Source organism: Akebia trifoliata, chromosome 11, assembly GCF_017979445.1.
Source record: "Akebia trifoliata isolate Shusen 1 chromosome 11, ASM1797944v1, whole genome shotgun sequence".
Taxonomy (NCBI): domain Eukaryota; kingdom Viridiplantae; phylum Streptophyta; class Magnoliopsida; order Ranunculales; family Lardizabalaceae; genus Akebia; species Akebia trifoliata.
In genome coordinates, this window is record NC_141385.1 from 38428878 (window position 1) to 38451495 (window position 22618).

Here is a 22618-nt window from a genome sequence, read left to right on the forward strand (position 1 = left end):
GTCTAAAACAATACTACGTGTTTACGTGGCATGTTTTTATTGGGGTTCAACATTTTTGCGTGAACGGCTTGATTAGGAGTCCAAGGTGTTTTAAACACCAACAAATGCATGCCACGTAGACACCGAACTTATTTTGTTGGAATGGAATACCGTATTAGATCTTGAGTCTAAACTGAAACCTAAAACTAAGTCTTAACGTATCCCAAGGGAAAAGGTAATTTAGTAGGCTAGGCTGACCCAAAAGACTTCTTTCCTTGCAAAGAGTGTTGTAAACGTTGCAGTCAAGGTACTGGACGTAAGGGTCCACTTGCTGGACTTCTACACCTCTTTAACCTCTTTATTATAAGAGTCGTGATATTGTTAGCAATTTGGTCAAATATTCGATAAATGAAAAATATACTGCGTATGCTTTATGTGTCTATTATCCATTTCATTTCACAAATTCAAAAATCAAATATTTGGCCATATGTAATAGTGATGGTGATGATGAAGGTGATGGTAATAATGATGATGGTGATAATGAGGACATTAAGGTTATTGTTCCATTGATTTTTTTTAAAAGACCAAAGTCAAAGGATAAATCATCAATTTAAAAAATTAAGGTGTAATCTCAAATAAATGTAAAGGGTTAGGTCATTATTTATTTAAAGATAAAATAAACATTTGTCATGTAAAAATGTGGATTCCTCCAAAATTTTGAAACATGCCCACTTCAAAGTCAATTTGTATTACACGTCACAATTTACAAGTTTACACTTTGCAACATACAACAAGTTATAGGAGCATTTTTTTTTTTTACAATGAGTAATAAAAATTCATAAAAATCATGTTTATTCTTTTCAAACTTAAAACTGTGAATTATTCATAATAGTGCAATAATCTAGAGAATAATACTTTCATTGAAAAAAAAAATGAAAAATTAATGAATTAAATGAGAAATTGCTAACAAGGGTTGTGATAATATGATGCCCCCCTCTGACATACCCCAATCTATGCCCCCCTTCACAAAACTAACAGGAAAAGATCCCCAAACATCAGTATACACAATATCAAAAATACAATTACTTTTATTACCTCTAGTGCTAAAAGACACATGGCAATGTTATTTCACAATGAAGATCTGATGGAAACAAATAAGAAAATACAATTGGAAATATGAACTTTAAATATTGAAACGATACATTACCAAGATGTGGATGCCAACACATAACATGTTCCTTATTGACTACTACTACTAGTAGCTTGAAGTTGTTGTGGCTTGTGGAGCCTAATAATACTAGTCAACAAGGAGGTATTTTAAATCAAGTCACGCCTTCACGTTGGTCTTCAAAGAGAAAGAAAGAAATGATGTGATTTGTGGAGCTTGATAGTATTGATCAACAAGAAATTTTCCCAAAGAGTATTTTTCGTAATTTCAATATTATGTAAAACCCTAGTTTGGTTTCGTGGGGTGTTATTGTATTTCTCATTTTCATGAAAGGGTGCAATCTGTAACTGCGAGTTTTCTCTTCATAGTGGAATCGGTATGATCTGTGAGCGTACCTCAATCTTGAGAGAACCATGTAAAATCTCTATATTTCTTTGTGTGATTGCATCTTGTATTTGTTTTCAACTCGTTTTCTTGTTTCGATTGCACGTGTTTTCTTAATAGAAGTGTTGTTGAAGGAGTGGAAGTCTTGTCAAGGAGATAAAGACCACTAGTTTTGTGCCTAGTGCCAATAGTTCTCCCTCATACCCAAAGTCTTGAAACACCCAATATAACTAAAAAATGATGCTGCAATTCAATTTTTTTGTGAGTGAGAATAAGTTAATAGAAAAATTGGGAACATGGAGGGCTGAGGATGAAGAAAATTTTGGTGAAATATTAATATTCCCTTTTCCGGACTTGGAAGAAAGGGTACCATCTACAATCCTAACTTTATCTCTACTTAAACAAACCGAATTAGAGGAGACATGGATGACATACCCGTCATGCATGCGAAAGTACCAGGATTAAGAATCCAGGAAGGAGTAGGAGAAGAATTGAACACATGATGAGCATAACCAATGATACCTGACTGTGCAAAGGAAGAGGTAGCTAATGGTTGATCCAACTAAGTCAAGGCTTGGAGAAGTTACTCCAATTCTTCATTGGGAATAGTGACCATATCATTGGAGGAAGGCTGTGATGAAACTCCTGCTCCCAATGTAGAGGTATCCATGGTAGCAGCGTGAGTTATGGGGATCTTGACCGATTAAATTTTTGTGGGCAGTCAATCAAATCCCAATACTTCTCCTTAGTATGCCCTTTCCTGCCAAAGTGCTCACATTTGAGCTTATCTCGATCACCGGAATTTATGTTTCCTTTACCTCTGAATTTCTGGCCCCTACTTCTAATATTCGATCCATTGAGGAGCTGAGTGCGAAATCAATACAAATCTTTTAGTGGTTGGAACATGATTCATAGCATGCCTTTTACTCTCTACTCTGGACATAGGAGTATACTTGATTAAGGGTTAGCATATCATCCCTGATGAGGATTTGGACCCAGCCAACTCAAACTCCGAGTTGAGTCCTGCAAGAAACTCAAATATTCTATTTTGCTTTACTAACTTATTGTATTGTTTTCCATCCCCATGACCCAAAGACTAGAACATCTTATAATGGTTTACCTTCTCCTACATGCTTCTGAGAGAAACAAAATACTCAGCCAAGGTACTCTCTCCTTGGCGCATATGAGATATATCCAAACTCATACAATGTTTTTTATTTTTTTTTTTTGCTGAGAGTATGTCTAGGCTGCGGAATCCCAAATTTCCTTTGTTTGTCCAAGAGGAACAAGAAACCAAGACTAATGTTTGGTTGCATGAAATGTAGTAACCAAGACATGACAGTGAGATTTTTAGTTTCCGACTTGTCATAGAGAACATCCATCTAATCTGGCTTAGTAACTTTTCCAATGACATATCAGTTTGCCTCTGCCTCTGACTCCGATATACACCAGTAGTTTTTTCCATCCAATTTAACCATATTAATCATCAATATTTGGATTCTATATGGGAACATACAGCTGTTTTAGAAAGTTGGAAGCAACTGACATGACTTCGGAGCTTCGGGAAGTCGCCATCAATCTTCTCACCAACTATGAGACTGCAAGAGCCAACAATACATACTAGGGCGATAACAAAAACTTACCACAATAAGATCTGCTTTGTACCAAACAGGCCAAAGAAGGCAATCACACAACAGATATAGGTCACCCGACCACAGAATATAGTCAAAACAAAGCCAGGGATACACACAAGTCCCAATAGGAGCAGCATAGCCACTGAAATGTGTTGTACAACCCAAAAGTCAACTAATAAACTAAAACTGGGAGCAGTATAGCCATTAAATTGGGTTTCACAACCCAAAAAACCAATTAATAAACCAAAATTCATAGTAGCACAACCCCAAAAAAAAAGCACAGGAGCTAGAGAAAAACATATAATGGTGTTTTCATCACCACACTCTCAATCGGACTCCAATCGACTAGAAACAGGTCTTGAAATGTTCGAAATTTTGAAAGGAGTCTAGACTTGATGGTCTAAGACATCAAAACTTCTTCCATAGACCGTGGTGATCGATTGAATCAAAATCTGAAAAACACCCCCAATATTGATTGATCTTCAAAAACACTTGCAAGATAGTCTCAAAAAATTCCGAAGAAATCACCAACAATTCCAGAAAAAATAGGTTTTCTAACACTAGGTCCAAACGCAAAATTAGAGTTTTTACTGTTGACGTCAGCAGTACAAATGGTAACATCAAAAGTATTAGAACTTCTTTGGTGAGATTTTCTAGTCCCTTTTGTCTTCTGTACTTTGATCTACTCTAATTCCAAATTGTAAGTGATGAAATCTGTTAGAATGAACCCTCAAATCTAAAGTATAAATCAACAAGAACACAAATAATCTTACACAAGACACAAGATATATATGATTCGGTTAAAGCATCGACCTACGCCCATGGGCGAAAACGGCAATTTTACTATGATAATCCAAAGAAGAACAGGATTATAATCTCTCTACCTCTTGTATATCTCTCTCTCTAAACCCCTTAGGGTTTCATCTCTTACCCTTTATATACTTAGGGTTACAAAGAGAGTAAATGGGTCGGATCCAAATCCAAATCAAATAAGTCCAATATTTTGACTGGATTAAACGGGTCATTAACAAATCATCAAAAGATCCGAGTTGAATCCATGGCAACTCTTCATATACAAGAATTGAAGACATAACCCAACAAAATCTGAAATTAGATCGTGGGGAAAAATAGAAGAATGGAGAACTGGAGAGCATAAAATGATCTCATGTCTCCAAGAAATTATTTATATTAGGATAAATTTCGAGTAACAAAAATACCCTCTTACAAAGACTGAAAATACTAATAACTCAATAATATTAAGGTAAACGACTATTCTACCCTTAACAAAAAAAAATTCACCATTGATTGAAGGTGAGAGGAGAGTGGATTTTATCGAATTTAACTAATGGAGGAAGGATGAGAGGGCATGGAAACTTCAACAGCTCCTTCTAGCATCTGTGTCACCTTTCTCATTGAAGGCCTTAAAATTGGATCCTCCTGAATGCACCAAATAGCCACCATGACCATCCTTTCTAACCTCCTACCATCATTCTTTGCTTCCTCATCGTTCTCCACTAACAAATGGACCGTCCTTTCTACACAACAATCATAAGCCCAATCTGACAGCATAATTGCATCTTCATTCCCCAATCCCAATTCAACATTCCTCCTACAACAAATGATCTCCAACAACATGATTCCAAAACTATAGACGTCCACCTTAGCTGTGATCGCCATCTTCTTGAACCACTCAGGTGCAACATACCCTCTAGTCCCTCTTATAACTGTATTAGTTCGAGTCTGACCACTCTTCAGAAGTTTTGCTAATCCAAAGTCTGAAATTCGTGCAACAAAAGTGTCATCTAAAAGTATGTTTTGAGGCTTTACGTCGCAATGGATGATCTGGGTGCTGCATTCTTCATGAAGATATGTGAGCCCTTGAGCAATCCCAAAGGCTATTTGAATCCTTAGATGCCACTCAGGCCTTGAACCTCCAAAGAGGAAGCTTGCCAAGGAACCATTTCTCATGAACTCATATACAAGTATCCTGTTGGTGCCCTCGTCACAGAATCCGACTAGTTTGGCTAGATTCTTGTGATTGGTCTGGCCGATTGAACTCACTTCGATTTTAAATTCCTTGTCGATTTCTTGCGCCAATCTGTCTAACTTCTTAACCGCAACAAGACTTCCAGTATATGATTCTATAAGTCCTTTATAAACTATTCCACAACTACCTCTACCAAGTTCTTCCTTGAACCCATCTGTAGCTTCTTCAAGCTCTTTATAAGTAAAAGACCTTAGGTTCACTCCAACTGTGTTGGAATTTGGCTGTACTTTTGGCTGTTTCTTACGGTTTGAGCCATAATAAATAGCCAAAGAAATTGCCAATAAGTTGAGAAACAGAGAGCTGCCTAAGACAATCGATCCGGGCAAGATCCTATTGTCTCTATTATTCTTCTTATTTCCACCGAATCGAGGAGGAAGATTAGCTTGAGGAGAAGAGTTAGAATAACCCACCTTGATGAGAGTCTTTGATTTAAAGTTGGGATTCATCCTCCCAGACGATAGCGGGAACTTCTTCAAATAGCAATCTCGATTCCAAACGACGGAAGCAGCACAGTAACAATCATTCAAGCAAGTTTGTCTGCACCAGCCTTCGTCCACATCGGTAAACCATTCGTAGTTAGATGTCATCCAAAAAGTGTTAAGAATCTCCTGCATTTCAAATCCATCCGCTACACTTGATCCTTCTTCAGTTGCACAACTCTGTGGACGAAAGTTCTGTTGACATCCTTTGAATGTATCGTTTGGATCCGAGTAGTTATACCCAGTTGGGCATTCACAGACGGGTCTGGCCTGATCTAGTCTGCAGTAGCTGTTAAATCCACAAACTCCGCTCCCGACATCTCCGAAATCTGCTGTGCAAATGTCTCTAGGGACAAACCATCCTATAGACCAAGACTTAGTTCCGGTGCTCGAGGAGGTTTTCGGGTAGGTGTATTGCCTGAAAACTCCATCAAAATCTAGTGTGGCTCTGTGGTAGAAGTCCCTTGATGAAACTGACCTCTCCGATGTCAAGTTTAATAGGCTCCCATCTGTGAGATTTAGATAAATAGCGCCAGATTGGTTGAAGACCACCTCTGAGCCATTATTCACCGTGCCACTTACCCAATAAGCTTTGTAGTTGTTATCCATAGGACGAGCTTTGGGATGAAGAATAAGATTGCCATCATCTTTTAGCAAAAGCACGAATTTCCCAGACGAGTAGTCGTCCTTGGTTTGCCGAGAGATGAGTTTACTGCCACGAACTAGTATTTGGGTAGGCAAGATTGTGTCAGTTGGTTCGTCAAAGCTTGCCCATTTGATCATGGATCCAATGTCCTTCAGCACCAAGTTTCCTGTGTCGAGCATTGCAACGGAGGCAGCTCGACTATCGTTGATGGGTTTAGCCTTCCAAATTTCTGTACCATTTGGAGAAGTGAGGACAAGGGTACCATTTGATGTCAGCTCAATTTTCGATCCTTTTTGCGCCGGGGTATCTCTATTTGCTGTCCAAACAATGTTATCTACATTTATTTTAGCAAACCAGATTGCTAGCAAGAAGTAATCTCCACCTTGAATGGGATGGAACCCGAAAGCAAATTCGCCCGAAGGTGAAGAACAGTATGGGTTTTCATCAAGAGTTGATAGAGATGTGCCCATAGTTACATTACAGTAAGTTTGAGAAAAAGTGGAGAGAGGGAGCAACAGAAGTAAGAAACAGAGAAGATGAGGAAACAAAAAAGCCATTGTAGGAACTAAGGGTTTGTTACTAAAGCTGAATTGAAAGCGTGCAACTGTCAAATTTATAACTGATGTGTTCAACTCATCTTTGTAGGGTCATGGAGTTCTTGGCTTCTTGCATAAATTCTACCATTGTTATAGTAGAATTCATAATTTCCAATTAAAAGTATAAAAGTTAAAATTGATCAAGATTTTTTTAGTTTGTGACTATTCTATGTTAGATTTGAATTTCTTTTTCACATTTGAATCTTCAATCGTTCTTCTCTGAAGTTTAAAATTTTCTCTCCCCATCTATACGTTTTCAACTTAAGAGAAAAAGATTGATTTGTGTCTTCGAAAATGCCTTGTGGCGTACTAACTTGGGCCCACCACCGAATCTATCTTGGTGGAGCTATACTGCATTAGCACTCAGTTTCATGTTTCATTTGATGCAATTAAGCACCCACTTTTCTATATTAGAACTTCACATGGTTTACTTATTTTCAAAGTCGTCTTTAGTGGTTTTGGCCTCTTTTTTTTTTTCCCCCCCTGGAAATGCCAGGTGGAATTTTAAGGACATCGATTACCTGGATCGGGCTTGGGCTGATTGATATGCAGTTTGGATTGGGCTTGAGCCATCGATATTATCCAAACCTTTCGACTTGCCCTCCATAGTTTATAGAGAGAGATACGACCAAAATAAAAGAAAGCTAGGATTGTTAGTTAATGGGCTGGGCCTTAACCTGGCCCTTTGTGGACCATTTTAGTTAGTTTTTATCAGCCCATTTAGTAATCAGCCCTGTTTGAGTGTGATTCATGTTTAGGCTCGAGCTCGGGCTACCAATGAAGGGCCTAGTCCGACCCAATAACTTATATTGTAGTTTTATACATAAAAGTATTCTAACTTATATTTATGTATGCATGGACTCATGAAAGGGCCTTATAAAGTAATACAAAATCCTGATTGTATACAGTTGAAATCCAATGTTTGGGATTTATTTTGGAGATATGTGCTAGGAAAAAAATAGCACTTCATTTGGATTACAAGGATAATTTCAATCAATGTGAATCTCGGTGTTGGGATTGAACTAGTATTTGTCTCAAGGACTAGACTAACATATATCTCGATACATGTACCCAACATGTGTGTTATGCCACATGGCATGATTGAGTTTTGATCTTATTAAGTGGAAAGACATTTTAATTGATTGAGGTGGTTGCTTTATTGGTAGAACGATGGATTTGGTAGGGTGGATTTTAGATGGATTATGATTTATTTTATGATGTGTTTTTTTTTCTATTTAAATGGGGGTACATTTAATGAAAAAGGGAGGAACAGAGGCTATGTAATTTTTTTTATTTTTTATTTTTTTTTTGGGAATTTAGTTGAATAGCTTTGAGAAACCCAATAAAATAGTTGTTGGATTCATGATAAATCTCATAAATGAATCTCTTTTGAGTTCCTTATTTGATTGATTGATGAAGGGATTTGGGAAATTAATGGCATCCAATGTTTTTTTCTCAACAAGATGCATGAATGTATTCAATACTTACAAGTCAACATGTACTGGTCAAGATCAAGGTTAAGATTATTTATTAATGGGTGTGATCACTTTGAGATTGCACCTCTAATGGAGAGCGTCGCATCAACAAGACTACAAAATCCCTTCATTTTTAAATTTGGGAGGTCGATGACTATCCATTTTCAACCATTTGATCAACTGGTAAAAAAAGGTTTATTTTGTTTAAAAATAATGCTGAAGTGACCTCAAGATTGGACCTCAAATTGAATATCGAGATATGAAAGTGTATGAAAATCAAATATGTTTTTCTTCAAGATACAAGTGAAAAAACATATATAATTCCTATCCACTTTCATGTCAAGATGTGCAGTCCAATCTTAAGGTCACTCCAACACGACTCTTTTTTTAAATTGATCTAGGATTGAGGTGTCATTTTTTTTCAATGTGAAACTCTTGTGACTATAGAAAAATGCTACAACGAGCTACAAGAGAAAAGAGATATAGAGGATTAACTTTCATCAATTAGTCTCTTTTTTTTTTTTTTCTTGCTTTGACGGGCTGCACGTACAAATCACTCTAACACATTTTTAACAGTTAAATATAATCACTTTTTATGTGGAAGGACATATAGAGATTCAAATGTATGATTTAAGGAGTAAATCCAGTCGCCCTTACCATCTCAACTAACCCTTGATGGTTACTTTCATCTATTAGTCTAATTGCACTCCAACAACAAAAAGTTGCACTTCCACTTCTTTTTTCTTGTCCTTTTCTTCAAAGCGAGAAAGAGAGAGAGAGAGGTGCAAAAGATAGGATTTTTTTATTATTATTAAAAAAAATGTATATGAAGGTTGAAGTGCAAGGGGGACTTGAGATGTGCAAGTAGTTTCTCCTTTTATTGATCATTGAAAGTCAAGACAGTTTCCTACCTTTTTTGTTCCTCTTTCTTTTGCTAGGCAAAGCCAAGACAGTTTCCTACCTGTTTCCCTTGAATCTTTGCTTAAAGTGTTTCTCATTTTCCACATCTTCAACTAGACTTTTTAAAGTCAGTTTCCTCACCATGTGTGAATTTGTAGTCCTCATTTACACAAAACCTTCTTAGTCATCCCTCCAGAAATTACCATTTTTGCACCCTTTAATTTTGGGCCCACCATCTAATTATGTTAGTGATTAACATATTTTTTTTTTAAAACTCATCATTAAAGCATATAATATCCAACAATGGGGATAGAATATGTATCTCGAGGATACGTCATGTAACACTTTGTTAGGATCATGAGTCAACTGCTATCAGCCAACCCTCTAAACAATTCATTTTAATATCATAAATGGCCAAGCTGACTAATAATCAACTATAAAAAGGATGCTCAAATGTAATTATAAAAAATTATTACAATCAAACTGATTGTTTATGCAAATTGGCCCACCAAATGATCATCTTATAAGATTAATTGGCTAAATTACATCATGGCTTCTATTTGTATTGTATAATTATCTTATGTGAATCCCTGACATTAAACTACTTGGTCATCACTGATGATTGGTACTGGCCTCATAAGTTTTTGGGCACCCTTTCACTACATGGTTGGGATCTGTTGATTCACAAATAAACACAAAGTCTCAATCATTAAAACACAAAATCCAATTGTCAAAACTTATTATTGGGATATGTGATATGTGATATATCATCAAGATATGGGGATGGCAATTTTGCCTCATGTCTTTTCGAGATACAAGATAAGGCTGCAGTGATTTGGGAAACTGACAAAAGATTGTAATCTAAAGATGGAACAACTAAAACGGAGTCCAAATTCAAAGTATTAGTAAGGGTTAAGGATCCTTCCCCAGTAACTGGGGTCATGTTACCATTGGCTGTGGAAACAATTTTTTGTGAGGAAGGTTTAAGGGGTGAGACATGTCTAGAATCAAAAGTCATATGATCTGTAGCACCAGAGTCAATTATCCATGCGTTATTAATAACAGATGCAGAAATATTTAAAACGTTACCACTATTATCCGTAGTAGCTACCAATGCAGAGGCATTTTCGGCAACATTATCCTCTGTATTTAGTTTGGCAACAGCTGTAGTCGAGGTCTTTATTGAATCCTTCTTCTGTTGATCGCGATTATGATCCCACCATTCTGGATATCCCACAAATTCAAAGCAACGACTCTTGGTATGATCAGTCTTTTTACAATGAGTGCATTTGAAGGTTGACTTATCAGTACTAGGATTCGTCTTAAGATGGTTGGTCTTGGTTCGGTCCTACCAATTTTGGGTTGATCGTTGTTGAGCTATCATTGCTGAGGTGTCATGATTGTCAGATTCTCCTTTCAAAATAGCATGACGTATTGCCTCTCGTCGAATCAATGCATAGCATTCTTCCAAATCGGGAATTGGATCTTTACGTAGAATCTCTCCTCTAACTTGGTCGAAGTCACCATCCAATCCAACAAGAAAGATGTGCACACATAGTTGTTCAATGGATTTTCGATATGCTGCAATGTTGTCAGGATATTTCATGACTATCTTATCTCAATGATCCAATTCGCGAAAAATCTCAGTCAACTCTCCATTAGTTGTGACCAAATATCATAATTGGATTCAGTGAGGATGATTCCTGCATTAAAACTACTTTCTGACTGAACAATAACTGGAACTAATTTTGTCGCTGATGATTCCTGCATTTCTTTTTTGGTAAGATGCAGTTAAATAGATGAAACACTAGGCTTCGTACTGAAAACTCAAAGCAATACAGTTACTTCTAGATAGATCAATACAATAACTTTAGATTTCTGTCCTGCGATTCAAATTAAAGATATCCGCCATTATAGAAACTCTGTGAAATCGCATATAGACTATAGAGAGAGAGAGAGAGAGAGAGGATCTTTTGGTGATATTGGACGTTAAAAAAGAAAAGGGTTTGGTGTTCAATGTTAAAATAAAAAAAAGGGTAAAGGATGAAGAAAAAAGGGATCACGGCTATCGGTCGGATGTAGGCTGTTATGAGGGTGCTGGCTATTATGAAGATGAGAAATTCCAGTCTTCGTGCCTCTGTTCTCACAAATCCAGAGGTGGTGGAATGCTAACTTGCTCCATAAATCAGATCTCCAAGGCTAAAAAGTAATCCAATCAGATGACCCTAACCATCCAATCAGTTCAAAAGTTTGATTTCACAAGCTATAGAACAAGGAGTTTCTTTGTGCTCTTCGACGGCGGTGAAAATGGCATAGCGATGGCTATGGTGACGGCGGCAATACCACATTGGCTATGGCAGTGGTTTCGGCAGATTCAGCCGAGGCTTCGATGGGCGTTTGTGAGTTTCTAAGAACTCTATTTTTTTTTTTTTTTTCAATTTCTGGGTTTGCAATTTCTGCAAGTTGGTTTGATATTTTCAAAGAAAATTTTTTCCTTTTCTTTCTTCAACGGTTTCAAAGAGAAGGCTCTGATACCATCTTCAAAAAAAAGGGATGAACGATATTTTTATTCATATTAATCTGTCACATTACAACCAATATTTAAAGATGGTTTTCCTACAATTAAGCTCCTATAATCACTCTAATTTACAATCATACAATCACACCCAATCATACCCAATTAAGCATGATCTCACAGCTATTCTCACAGTTAATATACAACTAACAAGGAAAGAATCATATAGGCAATCAGACTAAGAAAGGAAAGAATCATAAATCTTCTAAAATCTCGATCGAGGAGATTATCCTTGCAAAAATTCTGCCCATTCTGAAACTTCTAACCCTATCAAAAGTGATTTACAAAAAATGGACGGTCCAAAATTCTTCAATTTATAAACATGGGGCTAAAAATTTTAGAATAGGCTGGTGAGGATGATCTCCTCACTATAGATATGATCCTCACAAAAAAATCAGTCCATTCCGAATATTTTTGCCCATATAAAACAAAACATACTGTAGTTTTACAAGTAACTTTATGTATCTACAGATCCTGAGTTATATATATAGATAAAGGGTGGTTCATGGGAGAATAATTGTGATAAAATCTATGACAATGTTGTATTGTAAACCACTTTTGACGGGGTTAGAAGTTTCAAAATGAGATGATTTTTAGTGAGGAATTATCTTTATGGTGAGGAGATCATCCTCACCAAAATCAGCCCATTCCAAAACTTCTAACTCTAATTTACAAATTGAAGAATTGTGGACCATAATTTTTTTGTAAACCATTTTTTATGGGATTAGAAATTTTGGAATGAGCTGATTTTTGGTAAGGAAATCATCTTCACAAAAATATCAATCCATTCGAAAACTTATATATATATATATATATATATATATTAAAAAAAATCAAGAGTCAATTTCTCTCTCTCTCTCTCTCTCTCTCTATATATATATATATATGATCAGGTTCAAACGACAACCATTTCAACACACATATAGACAACGTGTTTTGTCTTATATGGGCAAAAATGTTTGGAATGGGCTGATTTTTTGTGAGGATGATCTCTGTGGTGAGGAGATCATCCTTGACAAAAATCAGTTCATTCCAAAACTTCTAGACCGTCCAATTTTTATTGAAAAATTATAGACCGTCCAATTTTTGTAAATCAATTTTGATGGGGTTACAAGTTTTGGAATGGGATGATTTTTTTTGCCAGGATGATCCCCTCATCACAGAGATCATCCTCACAAAAAATCAGCTCATTCCAAACATTTTTGCCCATATAAGACAAACACGTTGTCTATATGTGTGTCGCAATGTGTGTTGCAGGAACCCGACCCATGTTCAAGGGCCAACTTTTTAGCAAACTTTTTGGCAAAACATTTTTCAAAACATAGGTTAGAGGTTTTGGAATGGGCTGATTTTTGGTGAGGATGATCTCTATGGTGAGGAGATCATCCTCACCAAAAATCAGCCCATTTCAAAACTTCTAACCCCATCAAAAACAGTTTATAAAAAATGGACGGTCCACAATTTTTCAACTTGTAAACATGGGTTAGAAGTTTTGGAATGAGCTGATTTTTGGTGAGGATGATCTCCTCACCGTAGAGATCATCCTCACCAAAAATCAGCCCATTCCAAAACCTCTAACCTATGTTTTGAAAAATGTTTTACCAAAAAGTTGGCCCTTGAACGCCCCCCATATATATATATCAACATCAAGGGAACATCCACAGCCCTGTTTTTTAGTTCAACTTTTGTTTTGCTATTTAGCTGTTAAGCAAGTCACACATGGACAACAGTTGAAACTTCAACCCTTAAGAAAATTCATTCCTTCCTAATTTAATGGCGACTTCTTCTTTTAATGGCAACTTCTTCTAGAAGAGTGCTGATATTCTAATTACTTGAAATACACAACTGCAAATCCCATAAAAAATGTGCAGTTTTGTATCTAGAAGAAATAGATTTATGATTCCGTGTCTGTGCCACAACAGCCGAGTATGGACCGCTTGAAGATTTTCGAGTTAGAAAATCATTATTTCTTCTGAAATTGAAAAATCTTGATATCTAATTAAACTTGTATTTATTTTTTTACATTAGTCAGTAGAATTAGGGGTACCATTGGATCTTAATATAAGTTAAGAGATGAGAAGAGTGGGCAGTTAAAAAGCTTTAGCCCTTTCTTTCAAACTAATGAGAATTCAAGACTGAATATAGATTATAAAAAATGAGATCTTAAGCATTAAGGGATGCAACATAAAAATATTTCTCAAAAGAAATTACAAAATTATCTTTAAAACTTAAAATATACCTTAAAACAAATAAATTATTCAAACAACTTCAAAACGCAATTTTGAAATCTTGAAAGGTCGAAGAATCATTATACCATTTTGGTTGGATTGGAAATTTGATTCCACCCTAAATGCATATACTATCTATCTGGAGAAAATTGGCAACCGTAGTACAAATGACGACCAAAAGAAGTTACGATAAGATTTTGGCACGAAATCAAATCTGAAATCCAAATCTTGGGCCATAACATTCCCTACTCCCTAAAGAAATTCTTGAAATCAGGGAATCTTTGCTGCAGCAAATGCCACTTTTCCCAAGTGGATTCTTTAGACGATGAATGGGCCGGGCCCAATGGACCAAAAACTTTGTTTAAGACAAAATATGAGACATATGAGATTTTTTAGAATAAGATAAAATAGAGATTTTCCTTGTTTTTTTTTTTTTTTTATAAACTTTTATTTCTTTAGTCATTCTTTCAACTTTTACCATAATTGCTCTTCCATCCTTTTGTAAATTTTCTTCACCAAAAATCCATATTTAACCTTTTTTCTCCCCATGGAACCTTCAACACATACAAAAAATAAAAATTCAATTAATTATGTTTAATTAGTATTTTAATTAATCACTATAAATTGAGGGTAAATAATAATAATGCATGCATTTATTAGGTGTTATTCAGTCCATTGGTTTGGCTTGGTCCCTACAAAACATCTTAGGTAGGTTTCAATGCATCAATTAACAACCTTCATTTGATAGTCCGTTTGTGGGTGGAAAGAAGTACTCATTTTACACATAATACCATTCAAACACCAAATTTCCTTCCAAAAGTTACTAGTCAAAATGGGATTTCGATCACTAAAAATAGATGATGGTGCATCATGTAGTTTAAGCCACTTTTGAGGTTGTGTATGGGTGAGATAGGGTTATGAAGTGTGCATATTTGGAGAGACGGTCTACAACAAATTAACACTTTTACCTTTTGATTAAGGAAGCCCATCAATGAAATCCAGGGAAATACCTGCCAGTACCAATTAGGTAAATGTTGGAGGATTCCTAGTGTTCGTAGAGAGTAGAGTTTGTGTCTTATTTCTTTGGCACACCTCACACTCAGCTACATATTTTTGAATATCACTCTTCATGCAACTCTAATAAAAAGTGCGTTGGATTAATTTATAAGTCTTATTAAACCCTGAATGTCTCGCTGATGCTGTGTTATGTGACTCATACATGAGTTGTTGGCAAATAGGAGATATGGGGGTTAGAACTACACAATGGTTGTAACGTAGGAGACCCTTGATGAGGGAATATTTGGAATTCATGGACTCATTATTTTCAAGCTTCTGATGTATCGCTTCCAGTGATGGGTCTTGGCTGTAAGATGCTCATATATGGTCTATTCCATCCCATACAGCTCTTGATATTGCTGAAACAATTGGTTATTTAAATTGACGTGACAATGCATCTGCAACTTAGTTTTCTCGATCCCTTTTGTAGACAATAAGTGAAATTCCTAGCAGGATGAGGCGTTGAGTGGTAATTAAAACTAGGAAAGGAAAAAAAATTAACATATTTGTGGAAATTCAGAAATATCTCCAATAGGATTAGGCTTAGTAGTTTGAGATGCTTTGGGAATGAGCAAAGCAAACCGGCAACAATACTGATGAGGAGTGTTTCAGGGTAACTTGGAGATCCTAAAATGGCAAGAGGACTAACATGACATGGATGAAAATAGTAAGATAATATATGAAGGAACATGCTTTGACTAAAGGGATAGTTCATGATATAGTTAAATGGTGAAATACGACTAGTAATTTGAATAGGATGTAGACGATGATAATGATCAAATGTTTTAAGCTTACGACTCACTTTGCGGTAAAGTTGATTACAAATCAAATCTAATTCCACCTCAATAGGTAAAGTTCATCTTAAGTATAGATCAGATGCAAATGATAGATTTAATGGGGACCTAGGTTAGGATTGTGATCCAAATCACCAACTTCATTATGTTATTTAGGTACTTGTGTGCAAGCCAATACAAACTCCATAAAGAAACTAAATTATAAACCATTCAACATATATACTCTAACATCACAGGCTTCGGAGAAAACATATGAGAGTAGTAGAGATGCTTAAATTTGTGGAGGATCTTATAGATTTTATCCAATTGAGCTAATGAAGGACAAAGGATCAGGTGGCATGGAAATTTCAACAGCTCCTTCTAGCATCTGTGTCACCTTTCTCATGGTAGGCCTTAAGGAGGGATCCTCTTGAATACACCAAATAGCCACCATGATCAACCTTTGCAACCTTCTGCCATCATTCTTTGCTTTTTCATCATTCTCCACTAACAACTGGAGATTCCCTTCAACACAGCAATCATAAGCCCATGCTAACAGTATCACTGCATCTTCATTCCCCAGTTCAAATTCAGCATTTCTTCTACAACAAATGATCTCCAGTAACATGATGCCAATACTGTAGACATCCACCTTAGCTGTGATCACCATGTTCTTGTACCACTCAGGTGCGACATACCCTCTTGTCCTCTGATACCCGTACTTGTTCGAGTTTGGTCATTCTTCAAAAGTTTCGCTAATCCAAAATCTGAAATTCGTGCAACAAAAGCGTCATCTAAAAGTACGTTTTAAGGCTTTACGTCACAATAGATGATCTGAGTGCTGCATTCTTCATGAAGATATGTGAGCCCTCGAGCAATCCCAAAGGCTATTTGAATCCTTCAATACCACTCAGGCCTTGAACCTCCAAAGAGGAAGTTTGCCAAGGAGCCATTTCTCATGAACTCATATACCAGTATCCTGTTGGTGCCCTCATCACAGAATCCAACTAATTTGGCTAGATTCTTGTGATTGGTCTGGCCGGTTGAACTCACTTCGTTTTTAAATTCCTTGTCAATTTCTTGCGCCAATCTGTCTAACCCCTACCCAATTCTTCCTTGAACCCATCTGTTGCGTCTTCAAGCTCTTTGTAAGTAAAAGACCTTAGGTTCACTCCAATCATGCTTGGATTTGGCTGTGTTCTTAGTTGTTTCTTTCGGTATGATCCATGGAAAATAGCCAGACAAATTACCAATATGAGTAATAAGTTCAGAAACCCAGAGCTTCCTAAAAGAATCGATCTGAGCAGGATCCGATTGTCTTTATCTTCCTCCTAAAAAATACATTTTGAAGAATTTGAATTGCCAACCTTAATGAGAGCCTTTCCTCTATCATTGGCATCCATCTTCCCTTTCGACAGCGGTAACTTCTTAAACCAGCAGTCCCCTCCACGGATGATCGCGACTGCACAGAGACAATCATTCAAGCAAGTTTCACTGCACCAAGCTTCGTTTGCTTCTTTAAACCATTCGTAGTCAGAGGTCGGCCAGTCAGTGTTAAGTATTCCCTGCATAACAAAACCTTCTGTTATCCCTGATCCATCTATTCTACAACTTTGTGGATCAAAGTTTTGTTTGCATCCTTTGAATGTATTGTTTGGATCCAAATAAGTATACCCAAATGGGCAAATACACTCAGGCCGGTCCTGATCTAATTTGCAGTAGCTGTTAAATCCGCAAACTCCGCTCCCAACATCCCCGAAACTTGCTGTGCAGATGTTTTCAGGTTCAAACCATGCCACAGACCATGACATAGTCCCAGCGCTTGGGGACGTTTTTGGGTATGTGTATTTCCTTAACACTCCATCAAAATCAAGGGTGACTCTATGGTAGAAGTCCCTTGTTGAAACTGGCCTCTCTGATGTCCAGCTGAATCGGCTCCCATTTTTTAGATTTAGATAAATATAGCCAGATTGGTTGAAGACCACCACTGAACCATTACTCACAGTATTGCTTTCCCAGTAAGCATCGTAAGTGTTTTCCTTAGGCCAAGCTAAGGGATACATAACAAGATTACCATCATCTTGTAGAATAAACTCGAATCTTCCAGTCGAATAGTCATCCTTGGTTCGTCGAGACACGAGTTTACTACCAAGGCCTAGTGTCTGGTTAAGCAAGATTGTGTCTGTTGGTACAGCAAAGCTTTGCCAATTGATAACGGATTGTGGGCTCCTCAGCACGAAGTTTCCTGTGTCGAGCATAGCAGCGGAGGTAGCTCGGGTACCGTCTGTGGGTTCGGCCTTCCAAAGTTCTGTACCATTTGGAGCATTGAGGACAAGAACACCATTGGATGTTAATTCAATTTTGGAACCTTTCTGCACTGGGTTACCTCCATTTGCTGTCCAAACAATGTTTTCTATTTGAATTTTAGTAAACCAGATAGCTACCAAGAACTGATCTGCTCCTTGAATAGGATGGAACCCAAAAGCGAATTCGCCGGAAGGCGAAGAGCAGTATGGGTTTGCATCAAGAGTTGATAGAGAATTGCAGGAAGTTTGAGAAAAAGTGGAGAGAGGGAGCAGTAGAAGTAAGAGACAAAGAAGATGAGGAAACACAGAAGTCATTGAAGGAATTATGGGATTGTTACTAAATCTGAATTTGAAACCAAGAGAAGAATCAGATGAACATTTTTCTTCCAAATTTAGCTGCTCTTGCTAAATTATGAATGGGAAATGAAAATCAAAGAGAAACCCAGATAAGAATCTCAGCTCATCTTCGAAGGGTATCGGAGTTCTTGATCAAACTATGGCCACTAATAGTGTAGAAGATAGGATTTGAATACTTCTCTGCTCTTACTATATTCCAAGTTAGAATTGGATTTCCACAATTATTCAGTCATACACGTCTCTTTTCTGGGCCAGAATTTTCTTGTAATCGAGATTAGTCAAGTCAATCTCCTGGTCCCAGCATTTGCTCCACTTGTCAATGTCTTATTAAGATTCAGACTCGTTTTCGGTCAATTTTTTTTGAATTTTTCTTACCTTATAAATATTTGGGGACCATCTTCCCATCTCTACATCATGGAGTCAAGTGGTGGGGATTAAAGGGCAGAACAACTCCGGTTTTAAAACTCGGTATTTCTTCTGGTCACCCCTATCAATCTAAATAACTTTTGTTTATAATTATTTATTAATATATATTTTTATATGTAATAATTATAAATTTATCAGTAAACTGGATTAGAAGATTAGTAGTCACAAGTTCATATTTTTAGTTAAATGAAAAATATTTAAGTTACAATAATATTTGTTTTAATTAAAAAAAAAAAAAAAAGTTCGACTCAATCAAGTTTTACCAATTTGGCCAAGACTCCAAGTCATTTATTATTGTCAACTGAGACATTGTGCGAGATGTTTCATATACACTATCTCAATCGTTATTGAACAATACCGAGATGGAGTCATCTTAGTCATGGATGAGATTTGAAACCATGCCCACAACCCTTTTTTATTACAACTTTTTTTAACTATTTCATTGTTAAGCAAATCACAAGTAGATACTTGTCAATTTAAAACATAAATAAAATAAAAAATAAAATTATACTAATACCCTCATCAAATTACTCCACACACCCACTATCTTCTCAATTTATTTATCTATTTACAAAATAAAAATCTCAATCATCTTTTCTATTCATTATCTCATTCTTTACCACTATCTACATCTCTCTTAATATTCTTGTTCTTGTTCTTGCTCTTCTTCATCATATTCATCTTTTTTTTCAATTTTGTGAGAGGTTGAATCAATGGAGTAATGGTTTTAAGGTTGTTTTTTCAATAATCTTATTTCTTGATTTTTCTTCTATATGTTTTTTACATTAAATCATCAAAGATGAAAAAATCACTATTAAAACCTTCAAAACGACGATTTCGAATAAAAAAACTCGGAGTTTTTTGACAAATTTTGTCTGATAAATTTTAGGTCAAATTTATTTTAGTCGATTCAATAAGTATCCTACCAAACATAAGTTCCTACGGAACATTACAAAATTGAATTTGTCGGAACCTGCCGAAGCATTCATAAATTTCTTTTATTATTATAGATATCGTTCAGTAGGTTAAGACAAAACTTATTTTAGAATATTTGATAAGTATCATGTCGGACATAACTTACTATCAAACATTACAAAATAGATTCGGTAGAGGTAATTGAAAGTTTTAAGCTTACACGAGAAAGGAAAAAAAATCTATAGGCGTCCACTGAATTGACTAAAACAAGTTTTGATTTAAACCTACCAAATAAAATCTGTCAAAAAACTTTGAATTCTTCATTTCAAAATTGTCATTGTGAATATTTTAATAGTGATTTTTTCATCTTCTTTGATGATTAAATGTAAAAAATAAAATAAAAATAAAAAATAAGATTTTTTTTTTTTTTTTAAATCCTAAAAACTAATCTCCACTAATTCAATCTCTCACAAAATTCAAAAGTTGATGAATATAAAGAATAAGAAAATTGAGGGACAGAGAGAGAAGTAATGGTGGAGAAGAATGAGAAATTGGATAGAGAAGATGGTTCGGATTTTTTTGATCAATAGATGGAGAAGATGATTGGTGTACGAAGAAGGATAAAAATGTAATTTCCTTAAAATAAAATAAAATAAACTTTGAATAGGCCCAGCGAATACGGAGAGCGCCAATAACAGGACTCTTATTTTGAGGAATTCCATGTAAAAGAGCCAATGAGATTGGATAAATCTAGGGAAAGAAGTTTCCTTCAAAGGTGGAGCAGCAAAGTTGATGTTTCACAAAGTGGTGGAGCAAATGATCTAGAGATAGGGGTCTGAAAGTATTCCACGGGGCTTTTTTTTTTTTTTTTTTTTTAAAAGATGTGATCAAACTCTGCTCCATCAGTGCAGCAAACTCTGCTCCATCCGTGCAGCAAACTTCTCTCACATGTCCTTTATTAAATTTTCCACATATAGGACTGCACTGCACTTCAAACTTCAAACGATGGGGACTACCTTTTGAAAATTCAACCCTTCTTTATTTTCCTTGCTTAATGGAAACTTCATCTAAAATTGAAAATTCTGGATATTTAACTAAGTGGGATTCTATTGTCACACAAACTTTTGCTAATGCCACCTCAATTCATATTAAATCATCAAAGAATTAGCCCACATCTTGGGCGGCATTAGCAAAAGTTAGTGCTGCAATAGAAGCTCTCTTAATTAAACTTGGTTTTATTTATTAGGACTAATATTAGCGTAGAAACTTGGGCCGGAGAAACCTGAACCCAATGAGTTGAATCAAACCTTGGGTCAGATTTGGGAACAGTTAGTTAGGATTTGGGCAAAACAAATTTTTGACCAAATTAAATTGAGTTGGGTTCAGGTATAGACATCACGTAATCAGATTTGCGTGAACTTGAGCTTAATATGATTATAATTTAAAAATATTTTTGTTTCTTTCTCATTCACAAGTCACATTTCAAAACTTTAGATGATCATCATCATCTTTTTCTTTACATGTACTTATGATTTTATATATATGAACATTGAAATATATTTCTATGACAAATAATTGCAAATTTTATATCCCACCTATTTTTATATAAGTCATTATTATTATTAAATTATCTAGTAGTAATGAGGAACGAATCAACCCGACTAGGGTAAGGCTTGGGTTGAATATTTCATGCCCAAGGTGGGGTTGGGCGTGGGCGCACGGGTTGGTGTTTGTTAAGTATGAGTTGAGTGCAGGTTAATCCCCAACCCATCTAAGTTGCAACCCTAACTATTAAATAGTAATAGATGAAAAATGAAAATGTCTCTCAAAAGAAATTACAAAATTATTTTTAAAACCTAAAAGGACCTAAAAATAAACTAAATGGAAAATTGTGACATAAATGACAATCAAAGGAAGGTATAATCTTGACAATCAACCTTTCGTTTTTAGAAAAGGGTCTGTCGACAATAAATTTTACAAATCTACCTCAAGATTTTTAGAATAAGATCGCAAATGATTTTATTAATTTTGATGAAATAGAGATACAAATCTCAGTATTTTCCTCTGATTAACAATCAAGTACAAAAATAGTGATGACACATGTGTAACTTTATTCTCTCTGAGCTTCATGCATGATCAATTGATAAGGTTGCTTTGACGGTGATTTTGTTTGTACTTGATCTTCTGTAGAGATTTTTCTAGATTTTTCTTATCTCTAAGTTTCGCGTTTTATCGACTGAGAATGAGAATGATTTATTGACTCTTGAAGAAAGACTTTTGAGCTTGATCTTTTGTAGAGGTTTATATTGATTTTTTTTTTTTTTTCTCCTTGAACTTAGTCTTGTAGTGGTTGAGAATAATTTGTTAACTTTTGAAGAAGGGTTTTTGAAGTTAATCTTTTATAGAGGTTTATATAGATTTTTTTCTATTTGGACTTTACGTTTTACAGTTGAAAATGATTTATTGACTTCTGAAGAAGGACTTTGAGCTTGATCTTTTCTTGAATCAGAATCCAAGTCTCTCTTGAAGTGCTTTACTTCATCTTTAGAGGAGGGCTTGAAAGTTTCTACTTCTCTAGAATGAGAACTTTTGTCTTCTAAGAGAAAGTGATCCAGATCCCCCTTTTAATTGAGGGAGACATTGGTATTTATAAACTTAAGTATAATTTAGCTTT

At 35.7% G+C, this 22618-nt stretch overlaps 1 protein-coding gene and 1 pseudogene across 1 annotated transcript; both read right to left on the bottom strand.

The window, feature by feature from the left end:
• Positions 1-4374: 4374 nt before the first annotated feature.
• Positions 4375-6863, bottom strand: LOC147391541 (G-type lectin S-receptor-like serine/threonine-protein kinase LECRK3). The gene has a single exon (XM_086459383.1). It carries the CDS (start codon positions 6805-6807, stop codon positions 4504-4506), a length of 2304 nt encoding a protein of 767 aa, XP_086315509.1. The 5' UTR covers positions 6808-6863; the 3' UTR covers positions 4375-4503.
• Positions 6864-16080: 9217 nt separating this feature from the next.
• On the bottom strand, positions 16081-18825 carry LOC147391542 (G-type lectin S-receptor-like serine/threonine-protein kinase LECRK3; annotated as a pseudogene).
• Positions 18826-22618: the final 3793 nt, after the last annotated feature.